This window comes from Zophobas morio, unplaced genomic scaffold (assembly GCF_036711695.1).
Source record: "Zophobas morio isolate AGI-343-1 ecotype UQ-CSIRO unplaced genomic scaffold, CSIRO_AGI_Zmor_V1 ptg000009l, whole genome shotgun sequence".
Lineage (NCBI taxonomy): Eukaryota > Metazoa > Arthropoda > Insecta > Coleoptera > Tenebrionidae > Zophobas > Zophobas morio.
Genome location: NW_026972114.1, coordinates 7,915,212 through 7,942,915, shown reverse-complemented (window position 1 = coordinate 7,942,915; position 27,704 = coordinate 7,915,212). Strand labels below are relative to the sequence as shown.

At 33.6% G+C, this 27,704-nt stretch overlaps 1 protein-coding gene across 4 annotated transcripts in view; it reads left to right on the top strand.

Annotated features, from left to right (window-relative positions):
- LOC135125816 (uncharacterized) overlaps positions 1 to 27,704 on the top strand; it is a 261,385-nt gene that overhangs the window by 62,289 nt on the left and 171,392 nt on the right. For all 4 annotated transcript variants that reach the window (XM_064051523.1, XM_064051522.1, XM_064051524.1 and 1 more), the window contains exon 3: positions 17,485 to 17,646. In XM_064051523.1, coding sequence (XP_063907593.1) covers positions 17,485 to 17,646 — 162 coding nt within the window. The remainder of the gene's footprint in view (positions 1 to 17,484; positions 17,647 to 27,704) is intronic.

The following is a 27,704-nucleotide window of genomic DNA, read 5'->3' as shown; positions in this document are numbered from 1 at the left end:
TCTCAATTTGCCCTTTTCATATTTCTTATCACCTGATTACTAAATCGGTCAATGGAAAAATATAAATCTCTTGAAAATTAAAAAAAAAATTATTATCATTTTGAAAAATTAGTTATCAAATTTCAAGTTTATGTCTTAACGTTGATAATAATATATTTAGTGTCGAAACATCGTAACAAAATTGTAATTACATTCTTGGTACAATAATAATGATAACAGGAATAAATTTAGTATGCTCTTATAACAAATATGAAATAAACCCATTAAAAAAAAGGAAAAATGAACTATTGGAATTGGAATGAATAGATTGTCATTTTTAACAAAAATAACGCATTTTACTTAACATACTTTGCTGGGTAAAATCCTTATCTAAATTGAAATTTTATTATAAAATTTAATACAATAATAGTTGTACTATCTCTGGGTTTTGATAATTTTAACATGTGATAAACGATATCTGTAGTATTTGTGTTGTAATCATGGTCAGCATTTAATGTAACATTAGATGTGGGATGGGTTTAAGCATTTTTAAATGAACAGTCTGGGAAAGGTAAGAATATTAAGTTTTTCAAGAATTCCTTACAATCGTCTCTATATTTTTCTAATTTCTTATAATTCTAATTGCTCGCCACTCCAACTTGATTAATCTGTGCCTTGATGTAGAATGACCCTCAATTCCATAATCTCAAGAAAAATTGTTATGTTTTATGGAAATTAAATCGGTGTGCACACAACTACGAATGTTAACACAACGAGTTAAAGAAAACCGATAAAATTGCCATTCACCATTCTTAAAGTTTATTCACATTTTTATTTTGATTTTTCCTCTGCAAATATTACCTGACAAATCTCAAACCAAAGTACCGTGCAACGAAACTTAGCATTCTCTATAAAATGTTCCGAAAACGAGAAAATAGCAAAAAGTAAAAGACCGAAATCAAATCAAAATCAGACCGACCAAGGATACAGTTCTTCCAAAGAAATTTATTTTTACCAGCTTTGTACGAATCGAAGCCAAAGGAAAGCAAACGGAAAGTTTAAAGAAAATCAACAGTTAAACTCACGATTTGATATCATTTTAACTCCACATCAATTCATAAAGTTAAACTTCCTAAGTTCGCAGGTGCGTATAATTTCAAGTTTCATAGACACGGAAAGAAAATAATGTGTAACGTAGTAACTTCCAAACATAATGTGATTTCAAATCCGCTTCCGTGCCATTGATTTAAAATAATCACATTTTGTAAAAGTTATTACATATCTCGAAGGGTTAACTGTCGATACATTTTGTTATTTCTGTCTACTTTCATTGAATCGGATAATTCGGGCTGTCGGGTGAAAATCAGCAAGCTTGACATTAATTCGGAATTTGAATTATGAATAATTGAATATGTTGGAATGCATGAGTGCGGCTTCATCCACCTGGAACCATTGTCTCATAATTTCTAAAACTATAATTTCTGAAAAACGATATTAGAAGGACTTGTCTTTAGACGTGGCATATTGTCTTGCAGCTTAGATATTACATTAATTAAGTATTACATTACAAAAATAATATTGGAAACTTCAGTAAGGTCTTCCCCTAGGAAATTCGCCAAGACTGATAATTTCACATTTTTCGTGTTACTAAAGTAATTCTGCTATATGAAGCCGCGTCTGAAATTTGAGATTTAAGGTTCGCCTAATACGAATCCAACTAGACATCGTAATAAATTACTACCCTCCTGTTTCTGGTCAGCATCCAGAGCTAAAGCTGATCTCATTACTGGAGCAAATCGTTGGCGCTATTAACAAACCTCTCATTTAAGTACTGTAATTTTTGGCGTTCTAATTCTTTTACTTTGGTGTTACTGTCTTATAGCTTGCTCTGTAAAAACTGCTTTCAGATGTTGAAGAATCTCAGCACGCTTTTCTCATTATTTCTTTATGTCGGCTGAGAGCAAGAAGGAGAAACAGGGCTCCAGAAGTTTCATAAACGCAATCACGTGACTCCAAATTGTGAAAACCTGTTGAAAATTCCGTACCTATCGAAAATTTTGCCTCATTTTAGCTTCCCTGGGGGAAGTTGATAATTAACAAAAACTGTATGTTTTTCTTAATTTATCTGTTTCATTAGCAAAGTCGGTCAATATTTACTTTGGCGACACCTGCGACATCTTCAGTCTTGCATGCCATCGCTTCGTTAAGACGGGGATATTGCAATAAAGCTTGAGCCGTTCATTGCTCTATCACAGAGAGCTTTCAAATTAAAAATTAAGTGGTCATATCTTACAAATTTAATATCCAATGCTTGCATTACATCTTTATTAAAAAGATAAGAAACCCTAAATTATAGGAGACAATTTAAGCATCGTATGCTACAGGAAACGTTTCAGTTTTTGGAATTTGGAAGTAAGCATGAATATAGTTATTTAATTACGTGTTTCCACTTTCGCAGGGACAATGGTGACAGTAGATAATATAACACATGACATAGGCGTCATCGATTGTGTCTTATTTGGAACAATTTCCTTTTTGCGAAGTTTAAGCAACTTTCAAGGACGGTCTAAGACACGGTCTCGACCGGTATTTTATCAGCAAAGGGAAAATGTGTCCTGAAATAATGGCGAAGAATCGATTAGTATGGATGACATTATCTGTGGCACTTCAGAAGTTGGGCCACATACATTCAGTAAAAGGGGACGATAGACATGTGTTTAGCACATTTTCAAGCTCTGTGTTGAGTTAAGAATAGAAACAAGGTATCTTGTGTTGCCGGTTATTGACGAGAGTTATTAATAAATATTAATAATTAAATTAATTTAACTAAACTTAAGGATGGTAGAGTCTGAATGTCAAAAATTGTGGTTTTATAGGACGGGAAAATATTTAGAAGAGAGTTTTAAAACTGAGTGCATCAAAGTCAGAATTAAAGAAGCAAATAAAGGGAGATGAGAAATTTCAGTCGAAGAAAATATTACAGATATCTTAAATAAACACGCAGTAATTATGAGTTGTTACAATCATATTTTATTTTAAATGATTTGATAATGTTACAGACTTGACAATATCGACATTAGGTGAACCAATCCTAAAATAATTGACAAAATACACCTTCAACTGGGTTACCAGTTTTGGAAATTATATTTATAACAAATTTCCGGTCGAAAGATGCCAGACAGATTGACAAACCAAATCGGAACTACATATTTTCGTTTTATGCAAGCTGTGAAATAGTGGTATTCACGCAATCCGGATTATTCAAAAACCGGGACCAGATTCGGATGTGATTCGGGTTTTCAGTATTGTAAAATCCTTGCTTTGGATCCCGACCCGTACCCGGACTTTTGAGGCAGATTTACATCCTAATCCTTAGTGGATCTAAATGTTTTTCTTTGATGTTCACTCAATCCGCCTTAATTTTAAGGTCGGAGTTACATCCGCACGCTATTCGGATTTTCAGTGTGTAAAATCCGTAATTTATATTGAGATTTGAATCCCAGTCGTTAATAAATGTTCTTCATCAGGTTTTTTAAAGAAAATTGGAATTCAAGTGCGTAATCTGACCTGACCTGACCGGACCTGACCTGACCCGACCTAGGCTTATGCGGACGGGGGTGGCGCCTGCGGTCGGGAGCGGCGGTGCTCGGGCGCCAGCTCCATCTCCGGAGACACAAATCTCCAGGCGGAAACAATAATTGAATTAAAACGGAGGAAAACTAACAATAAATCGGGGTTTATTCCCTACCACCCGCTACACGGCTAAAATAATCTTGCGGCTAATTTAAATAATTACAAGACGGTTTTAAAAAAAAATAAACAAAACAAGAATTAAATGTCCGGCACGGTCTTTCTCTCCTGGACTGCGCCACGGGAGGGTAGCGCGGCGGCGGAAAATGATGCGTGGTCAACGGTTTCGGCTTCTGACGATAACGGAAAAAAAACGGTACGCAAACAGGCAGAAAACCCAAACTGTACTTACGGTGGTCGGTCCTTAACTCTGCGTTTGAATAAGAATTGTTGAGGAATATACCTAAATCTTTCACCTTTGATGCTTACGCAAAATTGATTATTTTAAAACCCGAATCAAATCTGAATTCAAATTGAATGGTTAGTATTGTACAATCCATAATTTACGGTCGAAATTGAATCCATCTGTAGCCGAGCATAAGTTAATGACGTATTCCTAGAGCTAGTCAGACTAATGGCTATTTTCATGTTTTCTCGATGTTTCGTGACTCTAAGAATATGAAAAATTAGCACTCTGCTTATCGTCTGTGTCGGTTTTTACTAAATAGATAATCTCCCTAACTACCCGATTGTTGTCAAATTTTAATCAAAATTTGCCTAATCATACCCACTAATAATAATTTGATAACGTCTGTTATTCAAATTTTTCTTAATTCTTCATTTTTTTTAATGTATAAATAAGGATTCCATTTTCCCGAAAGTTTGAGAATATATTATTGTTAGCACTACACTTCACCTATTAATTTGACACACGGGTCTTTTATAAAACGTTGATAACGTCATCACAAATTTTTTCCTAAAAAAAATCTGTTGACGCATGTCCATAACATTTGTGTTAAGAAAATCTTTTTTTCAGTATAACTGCAAAATCATAAAAATATTTTTTCACATTAAAAAAAGTCAGGCAATTTATCTAAGGAGGAGAAATAAGCGTAAATTGTAATCGTCCCGGTCTCCGCTTCCTATACTGAGTTTATGGTTTTTTAGAATAATGGATTTGTATCAATGCAAAATCGGATCCTGAAATCTCTTGATAGCAGAGGAGCAGTTAAAAATCTACTTTTATCTTAGATATTTCACTGTATATTGTTGTTGTGGATGACACATTATTTAGAATTAGTTATGCAGAGTAATCCAAAACAAATAGATATCGTGTGTTTAATAAAATATTGATGATCTCAGTACAAAATGTTACAAGAGAAAAACTCACTATGAATATATGCATTGCATGCTTCTTTACCTTTACTTTAACACTACGCAGGCATGTTTATTTTAATTTAAATGGGTTATTGTAAAAAAAATCCCAAAATCACATTTTTTAATTTTTTGAAAAATTTGAATATGTTGTGCTAGGGAAGTTCTATATAATAAACTTGGCCAATTTTTTGAAGCAGTTTTGAATTCGGATCTTTAATGGATTTAAATTGTTTATCTTTAATAAAATATTTTTTAAAACCGATTTAGATACAGTACACATGGTAGTGTGTGCTAGTTTTCTTAAAATAATTGTGTATAGAAGCAAAATTCAAAGAAAACTAAAATCTGGGTCCAAATCCAAATAGACGCTCGAAAATCGGATTCGGATTAAATTTCGCCATGGATTCTGACTTTTTCAAGATTCGGAGTTTTAAACTATGAATATATACTGACCAGCAAAAAAACCGGCCTTCTTGAAATATTTCGCAAAATCTCTTTAAAAATTATTAAATTAACTAGTAGTTATTATTTTATTTAAAAAACCATTCGCTCTTGATGCAAGATACACAAATCACCTAATAAAAGACGCAAACAAATACAATCACTAGTTAAAATATAATGTTTAAAATGGTTTTGCGAAATATTTCAGTATGGCCGTTTTTTTGTCGGTTAGTGTAAATCCCCAGAATCTACATCACTGCTGTGAACTATTCAATAAAAATAAAACTACATTTTTACAAAATTGTCCTGCAATAGTTTAGTTATCGGTCGGGAAGGAAAATAACATTACATACCGAGATGAAAAGTGTCTCACTCCCTTCGAAAAAAAATTTAGTTAAACCCAAACTCTCCTTCTCGAGGTTTCGTGATCGAGGTCTTTCTGGAATACCCATGGCGACTTCCGCTTTCAGGTCTTTCTTTAGCGAACGCCGCTCGGCCGCCGTCTCCGACGATGAGTCACCCATCATCGACACGCATACTAGAAAACCCATAGGCGTCGTACCGCCGTGGATGAGGACAACGACAGTTTAATTAAAGTTGTTTATGACAAGGTCACTTTAATTTTCTGTGTAGAGCTAGATGCCACGAGCTTACTTTCTGTAAGCTAATATTTTTTTTAATTTCACATAATGACAACAAAGCTCTTAAGCTGATTAAAGGTGGGCAATAAGACCTTTTTCCTGTTATTTGCGAACACGGTTACTGTTATATTTTGGTTTTAAACGGAGCAGGTAATTATGTTAACTGTATTTTACAAATTACTTTATTAAGCAAAGCTGTTGGAAATTTGTGCAACAAAAAATATACGTCTTTTAAGTGTTTTTTGTTATTAAAAAATAAAGGCACATTTAACACTGCCTCGTTAACAAACAATGCAAACTGTTTATTGGTAATATTTTTCGTCTGCCTGAGTGATAAATAAGTCTATGAAAAAAGAAAATCCTCGAGAATTTCGACATAAAAATTCTCTCGTATAAAATTCGAACACTGGAATTTAAGGAATTCGTTCAGAATATCCATTAGCAATGTTAGCCACAAATTCAATACATGTGGCACTAAAAAAAGACTTCAAGAAGCCGTGACAAATTCCACACACTTCTGAAATCTACTAAAGCAGTTTAGTATAATACGATAATAAATCTTCAAAATTGCATTTACTTTAAATAAGAGATGATTAACTCGGCTAGAAACAACGGTCTGAATAAAGTCAACTAAAATGTGTGTTTTTCTCTCAGTGAGATCATGAACTATTTAAAATTTGGAAGCGCTGAAGAGTTTTTTCTTGTTCTTTTTTTTGCTGCGAAATAATTTAGATCTGATGTCTCCTGTGGCTCGGATCGATATAGTAGGTGTCAGGTTTCATCTTCACAATGGAGTGTTAACCATTGCGGCTACGTATGTTCCTCCAACAGTTCAAGTTAATTTTTATACACATTTAATCGTTGGTAAGTTTTTGTACATCATTGCAATTTTTGGTGTATAATTGGAACAACTATAAAGTAATGATTTATTTAACTTAAGTAAGCATCAGAATTTTTTTGCCCTCAACTGAAAAATATATGACTTAATTAAAAATAAAACTCAAGCTAAGTTATTACCATAAATGAAATCAATATTTTCATTGTTGCTTTCACTTCAATCATCCTTTTCTAAGGATATTAATTATTATGCAACAGAACAATACCGTTTCCAATGCAACGCACCTGCAGGGTCTGTTCTACCACTATTCACAACTAAATAGACTAACATGCAAACTTTTGGCGATATTGATGCTACCTGCGATAACTTCTACAAAAAGTTCCTTGATTTATTTAGATAGTTTGTTTCCGTAACAATTTCCAATAAAAACGATTTATTTATTCAACGTGGTTCACTAGATATTTCATTAACAAAATAAAATTAAGAAGTAGAAACTGAAGTCCATTACGAGCCCAAAATTTTTGTATGACTTAGACAAAGTTATGTCAGTTCATATTTTTGGACAAAATATAAAGTTTTTAAGTCGTTTTCGTTTAAAATTAAATTTAACAAATCAAATTTAGTCCAATTATTGACAATACTAACGATTCAATTATTGGCTGCACTGACAGTATGATACAGACAACTGTTGAATAAAAAAATGTATTATAAATTAATGTTTATGAAAACGGATCAATATCAATTATACTTAGTACTAATAATTTATTACTAATTATTCTTTTTATTACTTGAAACTTTCCTCTCAATATCATAATACATAAATTGAACAAAAATCGAAATTCGCTTCCACTTTTACCAACTCAACCAAACATAGATTACAGTTAATTCAGAATTAAAGTTAAAAGTTTAATCTTTGTTTCCACACTTTCAAAGTCTCCTTAAATTAAATTTGGCAGTATTTTATTAAAAACATTTTAATTCTAAAATTAGGGATCGCCCTAGGAGTTGAAACGAGCTGTCATTATACAAATTAGATAAATGTTTATCTGCTTCGACTGTCGCTTTCCCAAAATAAAGGGAAACTTAGTTTTAAACAAGTATCAACACAATTTATATTATTTAGGAACAAACTATAAATCACCCTGCCGCAAAACCCGGTGCAGCTTAAGTTTCCGAAGTCATTGATTTGTCATCATTTTTAATTTGCGGAGCTTCTGATATGGTGGAAAGTGAACGGGAACTAATCAATGGACGTGCTTCTGTCAAAGATGCTTTAATTATTGAAGAGAATAATCGACTTTGGGAACCTAAATCTCATTTATCTTACTAAGAAAATAAAATATTTACACAGAGAGGAAACTTTTCCCGCTTTCTCTGGACTCCGTTTTTTATTTATCTTAAGAAAGGTCACTCTAACGAGTAAATTAAGAAAATTAATATAATTAATTGTTTTAGGTTTCCTTTTGTGTGTTTTCTGTTGGATTGGCGAACAAACTCAATTTAGCCCAATTAAGAAGACCGCAGTTCTTATTGACTTATAAAATAAGTAATTGTCCCTAAAAAAAAACTTCCTGTAGACATTACAAACACATTATACATAATTCAAGGAAAAACTCGGCTATTAGTCCCGGCCAGGTGAAATAAAGTAGTCATTATTAGGAGAAAAGTTTATTCGAGTTCACCTCCACAAACTCAAACTAGTCTGCGAGCTCATAAATAAATCGTAAGTGAGGGGTTGTTATTTTGCGGGTATTATGTAACGAGTGACGGTGTAAATTTGATGGCAAACTTTTTATAGGACAAGTTAGAAAACGGCTTTAAAAATTAAATTATTAATGGGAGATTTTTCGGGTCATCGCATAAAGTACGAAAACGTTCCACACGCGCCGCCATTAATTAAATATTAATAAATTATTCCCGGAAAAAATGGGAGATGTTTTTGAGCTTAAAAAACTTGGATCGCTTAAAATGGCAGAAAAAATGCCGCAATTAAAGTGTCGTTAACGACTGGAAGGAAACTATAAATCACTCGCGAAATTTTTGATGTTTTTTTTAATTATGTGGGGGAAAAATTATCGTCTGCGGAATTTCATGAAACGTATACAACAGATTTGTTCTGCGTTAGCCAAACCTGTCAGCGATTTGAATTCGAAGCTAACGTTTCTACATTTTATTTTTAACATCAATAAAAGAAGAGAATTAATTCTTTATGACAGGCATAGACAATTAAACATATTTTTATTAGTTCAAATTTCATAATATTGAAAATATTGTAACGATTTAGACAATGTCGAGATGTTCTGGAATAATGTGTCGAACCATGTTCTTTGGACTTACGACATTCTGCCTATTATTACAGTTTTTGGTTAGATTTTCCTGACTCTCTAGATTTATAATAAATAATAATCTATATGAAAGTAGTGTATAAAAACTAGAGCTAAGGATACAGACCTTTCAAAGTTTCCCGTATTCAATTCGTATAAAATCAACAAGTTTTATAAGTTGTTAGCAATGGACTCCACTATAGAGGGTAAATAGGATTGAGATGGATGCAGCGTAACCCAGGAACACTATTAGGAACTAACTCTTTAGACATGCCTGACAAGTCAACTTTAGATACAGGAATGTTCAATCCAATTAAAATATTAGACAAATCTTTTGAAAAATTCTTCGTTCAACAACTTTATATTCATTTGAAATTAATTGCTGAATTATTTGAAGAGGTTTTTTCGCGGTATAACTTGCAAACATTATAGAATTTGATTTTACGATTTCATTTTGTGATAACCGCTATAAAGTAAAAACCAGCGGCATAAATAACACCCCTTGTCCATCAGCACTAGCTAATAGCAATCTGAAGCTCAAGTATTTATTTATGTTTATACATCGAAAGAATGTCACGTAGAAATTAGTTTGATTTGAATGAATTTGTCTTCTCAAAACAGGACTACAATTATCAATTAAACCACAATCGAACAAAATGTTCTGAATGTTATAATTCTTACTTATATCTTTATTATATAAGGACGTGCGTATTATTCAAATTTTCGAGAAAATGGGATGACTCGTTCTTATTTAACCAATAAAAAATTTGTAATGACGACAGCAGACAGACAGACAGACATACAGACGGAAACGAGACACAGCACATATTTTTGACTTAATTTCTCTGCGCGTTTATGTACCAAATAACAGATTATATTTTAAACCGTTAGCAGAATCAATGGATGTCGACTTCTCGGTGCTTCGGCGTTTCGGAAATTCGCATTCACTTCACACGATAACTCCAACTTGACCTGGAAATTTCCATAAGTGCCGGAGTGACACAATCTCATTGAATTTCTTTTTTTTTTACAAACCCTAAAAATTCGGTTTTGCCCTGTTAACTTGCATTTTGCATAAAACCCGAGCTGCAATTTATTACCACAATTTGGTTACAATTTGTTTACTCAAATGCGAAATCGTTAATGTGGAACTGTATTCAGCCTGTGGCAATGTTCACCTCTTCAAAAACAATCGGATCCCACAGGGATAGAAAAATCATTAAGGATCATCTAAATTGTTTTCGGGGGGAGTAACATGGCGTAAATTGTATGCTGTATTGGTGAATTTCGAATTTATTTCATGGTAAAATGGATTAATTCGACTTTTTGCAACACGGAGCTTTCTCACATTTAGTTGAAAAAAATATACAAAACTTAGTGGAGTCGTATTGCTCAAATTTGAACATATATATCATTAAAAACTGACAAACTGTTTTAGTACGTGTTACATTATATCCAAATCAGAGGCTTCCCAATTTCCTTCTTCTATGATGACAAAGGTCGTTCACCTAATGTAAATCTTTAATTTCCACACCCCTCAACTTTGTTTTACCCTTGCTTACTTATTAATTTCATCAACCACCACATATTTACTCGTGATTGTGTTGGAATTTCAAACATTGTGCATATTTTCAATTTGCGAGCGTAACTCATCCGTATGCATGTCTGTTTGTCTGTCAGAGTCGTCTGCCTGTCTATTAACTATTATTTAAACACGTATTCTCCGAAAATGATGGATCAATTACTACAAAATTTTAGGTGTAGTTTGTAATTACCGCTAATCGAATTTGTCTGTTCATTATCAACAAAAATTTGCCCGCATCATATCAAATTTGATAAATAAATTTCGCGTGAAGTTGATATTATAACAAGCGTTTTTGTAGGGTTTACAAATGCTTCTGAACGCTCGTTTTAACCTTATTTAGTAAATCTAAAAACAAATTAAGACACGTTCTTAACAATGTCCTAGATAAAAGTCGGGCAGGATTCATTCCGAAAACGGATAGGGATACTGATATCCTGTAAATTTGATAGTTTATAGCTTGAATAGGGAAGCTTAATTTAATAAATTGCCAATTCGGCGTTGCGACGCGAACCAAGTAAAATATTCCCAATTTACGTGTTCTACAAATAATCTATAAGATCTGTTTAGTTATTTCAATTATTGAAGCATATGTCCTGACGTCCTTCACAATGAACACAAAAGTTTTTATTAGTTCTCGAGTTGCCGACGCATAAACATTCCTATTCTAATTTTCAAAACTTCTAAATCACGTAAAGTTTACAAATCGTAATGGTCCCTATTTTCTACAGGTATTATCTGTTCACGGAACATAAACGACAAACAGTGTCAAATTTTCAAAAATCGGAATTTGTCATTGTAATAAAATAATAGGTTAACTGATCTTCTTAGTTTTTGTTCAGTTAGTATCTCTACATAAATAAGCTAACAATGAAGAAACATTTGTTCAATAAGATTAAAAGGAAGGTCAAGAAATTATCCTAAATCAGAGACAAAATCAAATCAGATAATCGTTGAAACTACTGGACCGATTGTTGGCAAATTTAATGTGTATCATGAATATCATGTAGACGTTGAAACCAACCAAAATTGGTCTAGTCATCTCCACTAATAATGTGATAACCTCAAAATTGTAACTAGGTTTGTAGCAAGTATCATTTCTGTCAAAGCCAACGAACCTTTAACTGACAATGAGGAGTTTAGTGGTGTAAATGAAATCTCACTTTTTGTTCAGTTTTATATTGTACCCATTCAGACTATGAAATATCAATGTTTGTTAGGTGGGGATGTTTTATGTTCAGATAAAGTGAAATTTACTGTAGTTAGTAGCCAAGTTCATATTGAGCTTGTTGAGGCAAAAAACATTTCTGATTTTACTAATGAAATTTTAAACATTGATGTGTGCAATGATGACACTAAAATAAATTTGGGTCTAGACCATAACTAGACAATTGATGTCAAACAACAAGTAGAAAATGATTTAATCCAAAACTATGTTGAGTGTGAGCGCCCTGAGAAGACTATTACCGATCTATTTATGAAAATAATTGTTAATGATAATCACAATCCATTTTTCCACACTCCCTGAAGACTTTCATACCGACAAAATAGAGGTAGAAAAAATAATTCGCGATTTAAATCATCGAAAAATTGTTTTAGTTAAAAGGAGTAAACAGCGTATGTACGTAGATTTTAGGGATCTCAATAAGATTACACAAAGAGATAATTATCCGTTACTGTTAATTGACGATCAATTGAATTTCTGAGAGACCAAAGCTATTCCACCAAACTAGATCTCAAGGATGCGTTCTACCATATTTCGATAGACAAGGATTCCGTCAAATATACCAGTTTTGTCACCCGATTCGGTCAGTTAGGGGAGGCTGAGCTACGGCCCTGTCTAAAGGTGAGAAAATATTAAAGTACCAATTTGCCCGAAGGACGCCGTTACTATACTTTCTTACTTTACGTTGGATAAGCAAAACTACTTGAAAGTGTTTATATTTACACATCGGAAGAATGTCACGTAGAAATTAATTTGATTTGAATGAGTTTGTCGCCTCAAACCAGATGATTAAAATTATTTAGTAAGGAAATATACAATCGACTTGATCGGAAACCCATCACCAAAGGCAAATTTGAAAATCTATTAACTCTTTTGAAATGGATGCCCGAAGATTGTCGAGACGATTTTCCAAACTTACCCCTCATACCAGGAAATGATTTGTTAGAAGAAGAAATTTAGTGTTTTTTTTTGTTTTGCCATTTTTTTTAAGTTGTAACAGAAATGTAATTATAAATATTTTAGTTTTGTGTTGTGATAATAATAAAAATAATATTGGGCTTAAGTTGTTTTGATTTTAAAACATATCAGCTATGTATATAAAACTTTTAGTGTATAATAGTACTAAGTCCAATATAAATTATCTAAATTTCAATGACTTGTTTACTATTTAATTTTCTTTTCCCAATAATTTGCCAAGCTGTCTTATTTTTGTTTGTAGAATTGAGTAATAATTTGTTATTATGGTTTATTTTGGCTCGCTTAATAACATTTATATACACCTTTTTGTATTGCTTATAGTGTTCTTTTAAATGTAAATTATATTTTGACAATTCGAATAGTTCTTTCAATTTCAAAGATGAGATTCTAATTCCTTTGGTAATCCAGTTGTTATTTTTTTTTTGAAGACGTTTTATTTTTACATATTAGCGGGAAGGCTTTATCAAAATAATAATGTATTATGTTTTGAACGCAACTGTATTGTTGATTCACATCATCGCAATTGTAGACATTGTCCCAATTTTCATTTTCTAATAAATATTTAAAATAGCGTATATTTTCTGTGTTCTTAGTTTGCCTATATCGAGTCATACCTGATCTATCCTCGGTGGTCTGTTTATATAGATTTAACATCGTGGCTGCATGGTCAGACCATCCAACTGTAATTACCTTTGTATCGAAGGGTGTCACATCTCCAGAAACAAAGATGTTGTCTAGACAGTTCTTTCCTCTGGTTGGTTGATCTAATGTGGGTTTGTAGTTGTATAATTCTTATAAGTCCAGGATATTTCTTCTTTCATGAGAATCCTCCAAAAAATTTATATTAAAATCTCCACAGATAAAAATTTCATATCCACCAAAATATTTTGACAAGTAATCTAACAACAATTCAAATTTTTCAAAGAATATAGATAAAATTCCATTACCACTACTACCATAGATACATACAATTAATGTCTTGGAAGAATTATTCCTATATTTAATTGCAGAGCAGTCGAAATGAAATTCTAATGACATACAACGTATTTCTTCAATTGGCTCAGCATGCACTGCCAGATTCTCGTTACAAAAAATTGCTACACCTCCATGTTTGTGGTTTCTTCTGCTAAAGTTTTCAATGAGTTGGAAGTCCTCTAATTTTATTGTCGAGATGTTGTTGTCAGTGTACCAATGTTCTAATACACATAACACTTGACAGAGATAAATGTCTAAAAAAATTTCAAGCATGTCGCATTTGTTCACTAAGCACTGCGTATTGAGATGGATTATCGAAAGTGTTTTAAAATTGTCCGTTACTTTTTGATCGAAAAATGTAAATTTTTTTACCATGATGCCGGCAGGCCAATTTTCAGGTTTATAAAGTTGAACAATTAATATTTTATCTGCGCCTACTTTGAACGAAATACTCGTTGCTTCCGGTCGTGGTGGCAACAAAGTAATGTTAAATGAATATCCAGGATATTTCTTGATTAAGTAATTTTCAATTTGCTCACATGTCGTATTTTTTCTTACACGTCCGACGTAGATTCAAGCTTTCCCAATGGCTGCATTAAATCCATCAGAAGTAGATTGTGTTTCATTTCCATAGATAGTAATATTTCTTTTAGTATTGGTTTGTCGACCTCCCTGTTGGTCTTTGTCAGTTTTTATATATTTATGTTTTTTTGTAGCCTTTTTTGGTACAGGTTTCTTTGGTGTTGCATTGATAATCGTTTCCGTGGACCTTTCCAATTAATCACTTGTATCATCATCTGAATTATCTTCGTTGTTGTTTAACTTGTCCAATATAAATTATCTAGAACCATTTATTGATATGTCATATTGCAAATAAAAAAAAAAGAATGCATAAATGATTAAATAAAAACAAAATCAAAAGAATATTAAAAATTTTATTTCCTAATAGAGCTACTAAAGCACCCAAACGACATCAAAGCGGTTCGTTAATAGCAGAAAGTGTAGTGGTGTAATTTAGATTGGTAAGATTGGTAGCCATGACGAGAAATGTCAGGTGAATGTCAGTGGCCAATGTCCAATTAAAATTTCCCGTATTTCGGGAGCCGTAAGGACTTCACTAACTTCTTCAAGACGTCACCTACCCGTCACCAACCACGACAAAATTCCCCAGATTTAAAAAAACGCAAATTTCAATTAAATTTTGCGAAAAAACGTGCGCGATAGAAAGAAAAGTATAAATAAATCTTTCATAAGGCCATTGTGGCACTCATCCTTTAAACCAGAACTTTACCATGGCATGACGACATTGGTTATGTTGGCGTGGAAAAGGTTACCGAATTGATAACATAGTGGTTCCCAAATATGTGGCAAACGGTACACCTCACGCCAGTGGCCAAATAGACCGTTTTAATAGGGACACCTATGTTGACTAAACTTACTCCAGAACCCAGAAATGGGATACCGTCCTTCATAAAGTGGAATTCGCGATGAATAACACACACCACAAAGGCATAGATAACATACCGTCGGTTTTGTTATTTAGCTTATGTCAAAGAGGCCAAGTCACTGATTTATTGAGAGAATATTTGGCAAATTATCAGCAACGGCCGAATCGTAACTCACCCGAGATTAGGCAAGCGGCGGAAGACAGGGTAGAATTGGAAGAGACGCAAAACAAATTATACTTTGACAAGCGCCATAAGAAACCCCACGTGTACAGGGTAGATGATTTCGTGATGGTTTCTAATGTGAACACTAGAGTCGGCGTAAACAAAAAGTTTATACCGAAGTTTAAAGGACCTTATGTTTTTACCAAAATCCTTCCGAACGATCGGTATGTAGTTGAGGACATACAAGGTTTTCAATTGACCCAAATGTCCTATAGAAGTACCTTGGAGCCATCGCGTTTGCAATTATGGCTCGACCCAGATTTCGGATCTCACTAAATTTTGCGGAAATGCTTTCTGACACTTACGACTCCCAAATTTGCCATCATAAACTTTTACGCCTTATTTATGCCTTACGTTTGTGTCCTATTTATGACTTACGTTAATTTATGCCTTACGTGTCATGTTTATGCCCTATTCATGTCTTATGTTCATGATTTATTTACCCACAACTTACGTTTATGCCTTACTTATGTTCACTGACGACTTCTGTTTCACTCTCACGTGCACAATCTCCACAAGCGTTATCGCTATTTGTCTTACATTACCTACGAGTGCTTAAATATGCTTTTTTATACATGTTTTCGTTATTTTATTGATTAAATCAAGACTCAAGAGCGACTAACTCCATTTTCCTGAATATTTGGGAATACAGTACTGTTATTATTAGTATTACACTGCATCTATCCAACTTGATACATGTGTCCTTGCAGAAATGTTAATAACGTCATCACAAAATTTTCTAATGGAAACACTCACTTGAAACAAATGCGAATATTACATATATATTTTTATTTTAACGTTTATTTTAACGTATCATAAAAAAAATTATCTTTCATTTATATTTTCCGCCAATTCCATTGTAGAAAGTCAACTACGAAATTTTTCGGTGTTTGCTTCTCACCTCAACACTAGGATTATATTTGAATCAACAAACTTTCACGAAATAGTCTATTCAATTTTTTAATTCATAATTAAAGTATGATTTATTTCAAAAGTAACTTTTTCAAATAATAAAACAAATATTCGTTACTAGTCCTTCAAGACAGTGGGTACTTAAATATAAATATAAACTAAGTATTATAACGTAGTTAAAATATAATTTTGTAAATAATAAAATAATGTTGGTCTGCCTGTCCATTAGGGTTCTGAATATTTAAATCCAAGTAATAATTCAATAGAACGCTCCGGTTTCCTTCGTGATATCGCACGACTGTGCAAGTTTACACAGTGACCGACTGTAAATTACGTCGAAAGTGCAAACATCTGCACCATGCTCTTGAATGCAACTAAAGATTCAATTAAAATTTGTGATTGAAACTGGAACCATTATGAAACTACATTAATCAAGTTATGTTTGAAGTTGCAGATCTACTGTACGTGCTTATTAGAAGCACAGCTTTTTGCTTAGCAAACTTACCACCATTTATGAGCCCGTATAATGTAACTTTGCTTTAAACAAATTGAATTTTTCGTTCACTTGTTGGAGCGCCGTATCTGAGCAAACTAAAGTAAGTACACAGTAGTAAATAACTCAGCTCCCGCGATCATCTCGGCTGTTTAAGTTAAGACAGTCCTTCCTTAATATTAAAACATTCACTTAAGAAATGTGAATAATTACCGTCCTTGTCAACACAACTCCGCCAGCAAAACCCCGTCCATAAATCATACTCGTCTGAGCAAATTCGCGTTAAAATCGTGCTAGTTTTTCGTCGAAAGTAATTTGAATAAATTTTCCCTGCGAATAGTCACGAAACCGTGCGTCCCAGTCTTCTGGGCGTGAGGTTCCTCAAATTTGGCTAAAAGTTTCCTCTCTCCGGACGGATTTGAAAGTCAGCTTCGCGAAAGTTTGTTTTGAGATAAGTGTAGCTCTGATGGTGTTTCCAGGTATACTTAAGGGACGTCTGGATCTGGAGTACACCACCAGCAACGGTACGCAGAGCGCCTTGCATATCATACAGCCGGGACCGGATCTTTCCGGAGATTACACTTGCGTCGTCTCCACTTTCACCAGCGAAGATAGGAAGACGAAGAGGATGCTCGTTTTCGGTAAGTCGGATTGTTTGCTAATAAGGCAACGCCGCATTAGAAGCGTTAAACGTGCAACGGGAGACGAAGGACAGATTAGGTTCGTTCCTATGCAAACACTATGGAATTGATGTTATAGGAGCTCGAGGAGATTCACTTCTACGAGAGGATTAAAAGTCGTGCATTTTTTATGTAAGAAGTAAATTATTTGATAACGTGAACACGGAAATAAAACGACCGATTATTATTATAGTGACGCACTTCTTCAATTATGTCTAAGTGGCAGTAATAAAATCGTCTATTAAGTAAGAGCTAATGACCACTGCATTGAAGGGATCAGGTACATACATATAACTCAGAACATTGTTTTTGTAACCACTAAAATTATTTTTATGAGGGGTTGGATGGCACAATAACAGTTAGTGACGATTATAAAATGACCCGTACCGGTTAGCCTTCGGTGAAAATATAGAGGTTGTAATTGAGAGAATAGAGGTTCGTAGAAAAGAAAAAGAAACAAATTATTTACGCATTAGAAAAACATAAAATATAAACCAAGCAATACAATCTAAACAATATTTTTATGCAAGATAGACATCACAAATAATAAAAATAAAAATATGACGGTTTTAGCAAAGAATATTAACAAGAATGAACAATAAGCGACGCTTGTATCCGTGCCTTTGATGTTTTGTCGATCAATTTTGATGACCTTCAGCCATTTTGTTGTGGTTGTCGAAAATAATGAAGCACTGTCTACCTCGGTATGTAATATACTAGTTTTATAAATGTTTACAGTTCGGTTCCTGTTATCCTATTTCTTTAAAAAAGTTATTCTTTCTTCGTTCCGTGTTAAACAAAATTTCGCAGCATAAAAGTAACCTCGTTTTCTTTTCCAAAATTCACATGTTTCTTAGGAATGTCATAGAATAAAATGTGTGTGAAATATGTGACAACAAATGTTTGTATTACAATTGCGATGTACGCTTACAATAGACCAAGACAGAACAATACGATGTAGCTTTGCTAGACACAATGTGGTGAAATTGAGTTGTAAAAATCACTTCTTCCTTGTCCGTAAGAGTGTCGCTTCTTGTTCATTCTTGTTAATATTCGTTGGTCAAGTGTACTCAACTCAGGCACGGATTTGTCAGCCAATGTTGTAAAACTGAAGAAGCTTTCAATAACTCTAATTTCTGTTTAGTCCGTTCATGTCTAGTCACACATTACTTTTTCTTTGTAGCGGCAAGTAGGGTTTTTTGTGAAACACATTTATGTACAAGTCTCGCATGAAAACCTATTCTAGAAATTAAAAGCCATTTGCCCAAAGATCCGCTTTCTAAATTAGTAGCAGACATACTAATAATTTTCAATAAAAGAAGCTTAAAGAAGTTAGTGTCTAAAAAATAAATTGAGTTTTTAAACATAAATTAGTGACTGGAATTTCTCCTAATAAAACCACATTGGGGACAAGTATGTTCAGACATAATTAAAAAGTGAAATACAATTTTTAATATATTTGCAAAATTATTTATGACTCTAATTAGACGATAATTTGTAATGCTTATACTATTTTTGTATGGACTGGTGTAACCCGAGATATTTTCAAGTATAATCTCTAATAAGAAATGACTGTACTCAATTCGAACCGGTAGATCTGAGTTGTTTTATCCACTACAAATTTCATCATCATTAGTCTCTATTACCCTCTGTAAGATAAATAATATTTTGATTTAAATCGTCCAAATTATTCTCATAGGTTAAACTGCTGGGATTTACGGAAATACTTAATAATTGACTTGCATCCGGGAATTCGGGTCTTTTGCACATCCTCTATATTTGTATTCCGTCTCTATTTGAATTTTAATGGGAACTTCTTTTAGATTTTTTTAATAATAATTGGATTACGGTAAGGGATCAGCAAAATTTGTTCCCAAGCTGACTTTGAATGTCTGGCTATTTTTGTCGTTCCCGTTGTAAATACAAGAAGGCAGTTTGCTTATTCAACGTCAACTTGAAGATAAATTTTCTAAATGGCACGTAATTATACCTTCACAATTTATTACAATCAAAGAAAAGTTCATTACAATGTGATTTATTCCATTAGCATCAAGTAAGACGGAACTGTTGCTTTTCAAATTTTCAACACGTGCGTGATTTATTGGACTACCGGATACCTCTGTGAACCACTCAATTACTAGTACTTAGAAACTACAATGCTGTCATATAAACTTAGCGAAATCACTTTTTAGAGTCGTGGAGTTGTGTTTTGTTCACACTTGGGTGAGTATGGTCCAAGAAGGTTCAGCTAGTATGTAGTTTCGTTACGGCCGTTTAACGACTAACGCTTACTAATTATTACAGAATTATCGTTACACATCGTAGTCTAAAATTTTAAGTTAAAGCGACTTCGTCAATAAAAATTGATAACAGCGAGAATTCTTTATGGATTAAACCAACTAAAGTGCAGGGAAAGGTTTATAATTTCTCAATATTTAAATTATTCAGATATGCTAGACTGCAACGTTATAATATTGTCAGCTATTTTACTAGCAGAGACATGTAATTACTTTATTATTTAGTCTTAAATAATGCAAGAGTTCACAAGTCGATAGAAAAATAGGTGGTACACTATCAATCATCCACAATAATTTCCTCACGCAAGTAAATTATTCTCCATTATCGGTTAGACGTTGTAGCGATATTTTCACGATCTGTTCGTGTGGAGGATTATTGAGTCTCAACCAGTTTTTAAAATCTGGAACCAACAAATTGCTTTATAACTGGTTACGTGTAAAAGAGATCGGCCTTTTTGTATGAATTAGTTTCAGTAATACAAATGTGACTTAATCTTCACTACACTGAAAATTTCAATAAACTGTCGACGTGTTTCGGCAACCACGCTGTCATCTTCTCGAATTAACCTCAGTTTAACAATGTCGCAAAATGTAAACGAGAGTCGTACAATGTAGTAGTAAGTGTTTATTTTTACCCTACGGGCATAAAAATTCTTGATTTACACTACAATTTTTTCCTAATTAACTAAAACCAAATAAAACATTTTAAAAACCAAATAACTCATTTTTTTCTTTTATCCCATCCCCTCTTGCCCCAGCCTTACTCTTGTCCTCTCCACTTTTTTCATCCATTCCACCCCTCTTCCGTCTTCATTCAATATCTCTGTCATACTCTCCTCTCTTTCTTTGCTCTCCTCCTCACAGTAATGCAGCATGTGCTCTATCGTCTCTCACCCTTCTCCACACATCCTACACATTCTTTCACCTTCGCTTACCCAAAACTTATTATTTGTTTCTTCATTTCCACACCTAAATCTCGCAATTATTTTTTTTTCTTTCGCGCATTCTCTGTCTAGGTACTTTGGTACTGCTTCTGTTATTATCTTTCTATAGTCTGCATTGTACCTAGATTTACTTACACTCGCTCTTCTCTCTTGTTTATCTTTGTCTTTGTCACGCATACACAACTTTTCTTTATATTCACCCCCATTTCCCTTTTTTTCTCTATTTCCATCCATCCCAGTCTTTCATAATATCCTTGCCTACCCTTGTGATGTTCTTTCTCTGCTTCCCTTCTTTCTCCTTCCAGCATTCATACAATATCCTACATTCCTCTCTTTCTTTCAACCTTTCATCATACTTTGCAGCTCTTTTCTCAGTGTATACTCTTAATTTTTCTCTTTTACATTCTTCTCTTACTATATAGTCTGACGTCTCTTTCCGTAGCCCTAACATCCACCTCAAATATTTTTCTTGTACTGCTTCAATCTCTGCATATTCCTTCCATCCCCATATCTCCACTACATACATTAATACACTCCTAACTAAACTATCAAACATTTTCGTCCTTCTTCTTACGTCATGTCCAAATTTTCTTTCACCTATACTCCACACCATTCCCATTATCTGCATTGCTTTGACCTTTCTTTCTCTTATGTGTGCTTTTACCGTGTTAGTTGTTGTAAACTTAAATCCTAAATATTTAAACTCCTTTACCGTGTCTATGATTCGATCTTCCCAACGCCACACTTTTTCCTCCCCTTTTCTTCCTTTTTTTCTAAACACCATCATTTTTGTTTTTTCTACATTTACCTCCAGTTTCTTTCTTTTCAAGTGTCTTTGCAGATTTTTTTTCATCTCATTCATTCCACATTCATCCTTCTCTAATATTACCAAATCATCTGCAAATGCCAAACAACATACTTTTTCTCTCCCCACCACAATTCCTCCCGCTTGTACTCCTCTAAACATTTCCTCGATATCGCTTATGTAACAAGCAAACATACTGGGACTTAATGGGCATCCCTGTCTCAATCTTTTCGTCGTCCAAAACATTTCACTTTCTACTCCTCCCACTCTCACACTAGTCACTGTCTCGGTATAGATCTCTCTTGCCGCTGCAATTAACTTTTCACTCAGTCCTCTTCTCTCCATGCATTTCCACAAACACTCTCTGTCCACCGTATCAAACGCGGCTTTTAGGTCTACAAACAGTGCATATACCCGACCTCCTTCCTTTAGCAAAGCTTTTTCTATTAGATGATGCAGGATATATACATTGTCCATAGCCCCTCTACCTCTTCTAAATCCCGCTTCACTTTCCGGTAATATACTCTTTTCGTTCGTCTCTGTCACCAAACTTTCATTTAACACCATTGCGTACAGTTTATATGCCGTATTTAGGAAAGTTATTCCCCGGTAATTCTCTACTTTTTCTTTATTACCCTTTTTATGAATTGGAAATATTTACCCTACTCTCCATTCCCGGTGAAAACCTTTACACGTCCACACATCATTCATTAACTCGCTCAATCTTTCAATCATCCCAACCGTCCCAAATATCCACACTTCGTTTACCAACCCATCCCTCCCCGGTGCTTTTCCTTGTTTCAGTCTTCCTACTTGTTTTCCTACTTCCTCTACTCGAATCTCAGCCTCCCTTTCTCTACCACCATTCCCGGTTTTACTATCTTGCGCTACAATTCTCTCTTCCTTTCCATTCAACAGTTCCATAAAATGTTTCTTCCACTGTATTATAGGTATGTCTTCACTAATCGTGATTTTGTTCTTCCGTTCTTTATTTATATACTGCCATGCCTCTTGCTCAGTTCTTATGGCTTTAATTTTTTCTTCTTCTTCTTGCTGTATCTCTTCTTTCTTTTCTTTGCATCGTTTTCTATAATTATTTTTTGCTTGCCAGTACTCTTCTTTTATACCTTTCCCCTTTTTCCACCTTCGTAAACATTTCCATGCTTCTATTTTTAAATCTCTGCATCTGCTATCCCACCATCTGTTTCTCTTTTCTAAATTTCTCGTTACAATTTCTTTTCTTATGGCTGCTTTTTCAATTTCTCTTTGTAATTCTTCCATTTTCTTTTCAGTTCCTTTTTCTTTAAATTCCACTTCCAACATTTTTTTTTATAATGCTCGATTCCTTTTTCATTCCATACCCATATCTTCTTCTTCTTTCCTACTTCACTACTTTAACATCCGCTTCTTCTACTTATGCCCCTCAATTTTACTTCTAGTGGCATGTGACCGGAGTCCACTCTTTCTCCTATTTCGAATGTTTCTACCTCTTCTTCTGATAATCCGTTTACTATTCCGTAGTCTATTACCGACTCTCCTCTTTTACCTATCCAGGTAAATTCCCCATCCTAGCCCCCTTCCTTCCCCCATTCAAGACTTCCCAACCTCTTTCTAGCATTAATTCCCATAGCAATTTTCCGTCTTTGTTTTCTACTTTATCTTTCGATTTTCGTGTGTTTTCCCCGTCTTCTTCCCTGATTTTGTTCCCTATTCGGGCATTAAAGTCCCCTTCTAACAGTAGAAATTCTTCTTCGGACTCTTCGATTTTTTCTTGTATTTCTTGTTTCCTGTTTCTCGTGTTGTGCAGATTCTCCATCTTTTTTATTTACAGTTAGTTTTCTTTCAACCATGCCTTCCATTTCTATCGCCCCCTCTTCTATTTCTTTTATATCTTTCGTCACTTCTGTTATGATTCCACTTTTTGCTCCACCCTTGCGTTTTTCTTTTTTTGCCCCTTGCAGTTTCCACTTAAATTCCTATGGCAACCCGTCTTTCAGTTTGTTCCAGTCTCTCTTTAGTATCCATGTTTCTGCTAGTCCCACAAAATCAAAATTTTTCACGTAGTTCCAAAATAAATCATCTTTCTTTTCCAAACCCGCAATATTCCAAAAGAGTCATTTTAAACCATGTTTATCTTTCCCATTCTTCTTTCCCATTCCCCTATTATGTACAAAATCTATATTCTTAAACCTAAAATCTTTATTTGTCCTATCATTACTAACTGTCCCCTTTGTGTTTCTTCCTTCGGTTAGTGCTGACTTGATTTGCGAAATTTTTCTTCCAATTTTCCTTTATTGTCATTCCATGTATACATTTTGTCCCCTACTTCCAGCTTCTTATATCCCACCCTTGTTGTGTATCCTTTTTTTCTTTCCTCTTTAGCTACCTCCCTAATTCCTTTTTGAATTTTTTGCTCTTGTACTGTCCAATCATTATTATCAATATATATTCTCTTTCCTCTCAGTTTATTTTTATTCTACACCACCTCTTGTTTTTCCCCCCAAAGCGTCTTAACCAGTATTTTCTTGCTTTCCTCTTTCCCTATAATTATTGCTTCCAACACTTTTACTTCTACCTCAATTTCTTTTTTCAAAAATTCCTCTACTTCTTTTGCATCTGTTTTTTCCCTTATTTCCATACCCGTAATTAAGGTATGAAATTGTTTCTTCTTTCTTGCCTCTCTTTTTTTTCCAAATTCTTCTCTAAATTATTGATTCTTTCTTCGAAGCTTCTCTCCTTTTCTTTCCATTCTTCTCTTTCTCTTTCCAGTATTCCATTTATTGTCGGTAATTCTTTTTTTACGCCTCTATTTTCTTCTCTCAGTTGTTTCATTTCTTCCATTAGTTGCTTCATCGTTTCCATCAACCGTCGTACAATGATAATAATAATACATCTAGTCACACTCGTATACCTAAAAGATACCTGTTTTGAGAAAAATGTGACCCAAATTAAGTTTATTACAGACATCATTCTAATAAAATCTCCTTATTAAGATAGTAAAAAAAGGCAATGTTGTTTTTTTGATAATCGAGCAAAGCATAAGGATGTGAAGAAACTATAAAATATGAAAAAGGTATCAAAAGCTTAGGTGTTACAGAAATCGTGCAATTTTTTGGTTTTCTTCGGAAAGTTTCCCACATATACTCGCTTTACAAATTATTGCTGGGTAACAGAATAGGTTTACAGGTCTTGGAGGTACTGGACACCTACGGAAACATTTCACTGTTTTTTAGAGTCATCTTATCATGCTGATTTACAGAGAATACGAAAAAATTTTTCCTTTTCGAACTGACGAATAATCAGGCGTGTTCTTATTTAAAGAAGTTATAACGAGAAGTTTTTTATAACATAATTTGAGCAGAATCAAATGTAATGAACTATTTTATATGGTTAGAGAGAAAAATCCTCTCATATATTGAAGTAGTTTTATCGATTTCAAGCTGAATTTGTTTTATATATAATAACGTTTTCCGCAATATTACTGACTTCACTTTATGGAGGTATGCATATACCAGCTTGTATTTTATTTTGCGTCAAAATAGATAATCCAGTCTGGGTGATTATTTCATAACAAACTTAGAGGAAATTACAAATTGTACCTCAGCATTATTCAAACAACCCTAGATTTATTTTTGAGGTAGACTTTTTTGAAACTGCGGTTCTATTTTCCACTTGAATAAATTTATAGCATACATATTTCAGAACTGTTTTCTTACTTCCAGAGGATAAGATACGGAAATATTGTAATAATTCCTAAAATACGAAAAAGTGCGTTTTCCGTTTCCATCTGTCTATTTTTTTCTTAATCGATATATTTTACACAAAGTAAAATAATTTATCAGTAAGCTTCATACTTTTAAATTTATCCACAAATGCAGCAAACGTATTTTTTTCCTGGAGGATAAACGACGCTTCGTGTCCTAGATTAGGCATGGAGTCGTTATAAGTGGCCGTTCGGATAACCAAAAATTAAATGGGAAATCGTGCATGAGAGATCCGATCTAAAACACAAGGCGCAGCGTTCTGATAAGTTCTCAAAGTATATACATAAACACTCTAACAACAGAAATTCCAAACGTTAAACAATGATTATAGGATAATTTTATTCACAGATAAATTAATTTCAATATTAGGTGCACATGCAGCCGTGATTCGTGTCTGTTGTATTAGTAGTAATCTGTAAATAAAGACGGAATAAAATTTTACAATAAGTGTCGCTGATTACTACTTATTACGAGAAATAACGAATTTCGCGACTGTGTTGAATACGTTACTAACTTGGCGAACATAGAGAGCTGCGTTAATTGAGCAAACATTTTACAAGTAAATGTTGAACACTATTAACATATATGCAAAACAGAATGGTTACGGATATCATGTTCTTATGAAATAGGTTGTGTGCTATTAGTTTCAGACATATCCAGAAAGTTAGACGTACGAGAAGATAAATGTGTGCTATAAAAGTATACTACAGTGTATATTTCTGTTTGTTCTTGTTTCTAATATTGCAAGACGCAGTGCAGTACACCAGAACAAACAAATGCAGTAACATATGTCTACACTTTATTAAGCGTATTCTAGTCTTGTTTGTGTTGACTGTTGCCTCCATTTTTGTTTTTATGTGGAACATACTATTATAGCAAGACAAATTCATTTGAATGCAAGTATTGTGTTTATAGTTCGTAGTACAACCAGTAACGAAATAAGAGATTATTGAGTGTACAAACATTATTTGGTTTCGATTATATTTAAGCCTTGAGGCCATTGTTTTTTTTTTCATTCACAAAATGAAATCCTAATCTTTTTCTTGTACTGTCGTTACAGCAGTATGATAAAACTTATTTTCAAGCATACAAAATGTGTCAATATGTTCCACTGTACAGGTTTTCCAGTAAAACTTCGCTGTCCAATAATAATCTGAGACAGGATACAAAAATTAAAATTCTAACTGTAAACGCAACTGTTCTTAGTATGAAGCTTAGTTGAATATATATATAAGGCAGTGACGAAAACTTGTATTTGAAGTTACGACTATAATGATCTAAAATATTTGTGGGTTCAAAGCATGATACAATAATTACAAGGTATTTGACTTTTTTCTTCTAAAATAAATATTAATTACTTTTATTAAAAATAATGAAGGAAGTAAGTTCTCTTGGATTCTGATTCTTTCTTAATTCTTAAATTAAACAAAAAAAAATTTGATGTGAATAGTTTAATAAAACAAAAATACAGTTTGAAAATCATGACAACGATGATATCACTTATAATGTTCCCTATAATATAATCTTAAAATTATACTTGATTATACCTATTGCTACGTTAATCGGTGAATAAAATCGGCCTAGGTGAAACTCAACAATTTTATTTCTCACTAACTCCAATTTACACAATTAACTATACAGCGATTATGTACAGAATAATTCCGACTCGTCTGGAATGGATTTGACTAGACTGCTCTCATTATCTGGACTACACTAACTGCTCCCATGTAAACAGTCGCGCGGTTCTTCTCCAAGGTCTCCGTCACCGTTTCTAGGCTTGTTCTCGAACACCCGTCGCGACATTCGCGTCCAGGCTCTTCTTCGGCCGCTGTCACCGACAATGAGGAACCATCGCCGTACATACTAGAACCCATCAGCGTCGTACCAGGTGGCGTATTAGTTTATTTTGTAACACTATAATAGAATTACGTTTAATTTATTATTTTAATTTCTTTTTTCGTTTAATTTTACTCCTGGCTTCTTTTCAATGAAGCGTTTAGTTTTTTTATCCGAAAATACATTCTCGAGCTAAAGAATAATTATTTCATTTCATCACTGCATTCAACCATCCGTGCCCGATTTAACAAGTGTTTTAAATAATTTTTATTATTTTGATGTTATTGCCGTTCCCGTTTCATCATCTTTGCTACCAATTTTGGAGGAGTTTTTATAAGACCTCCTTCAGAGAGCTGGTCGATCCAAGTAGATC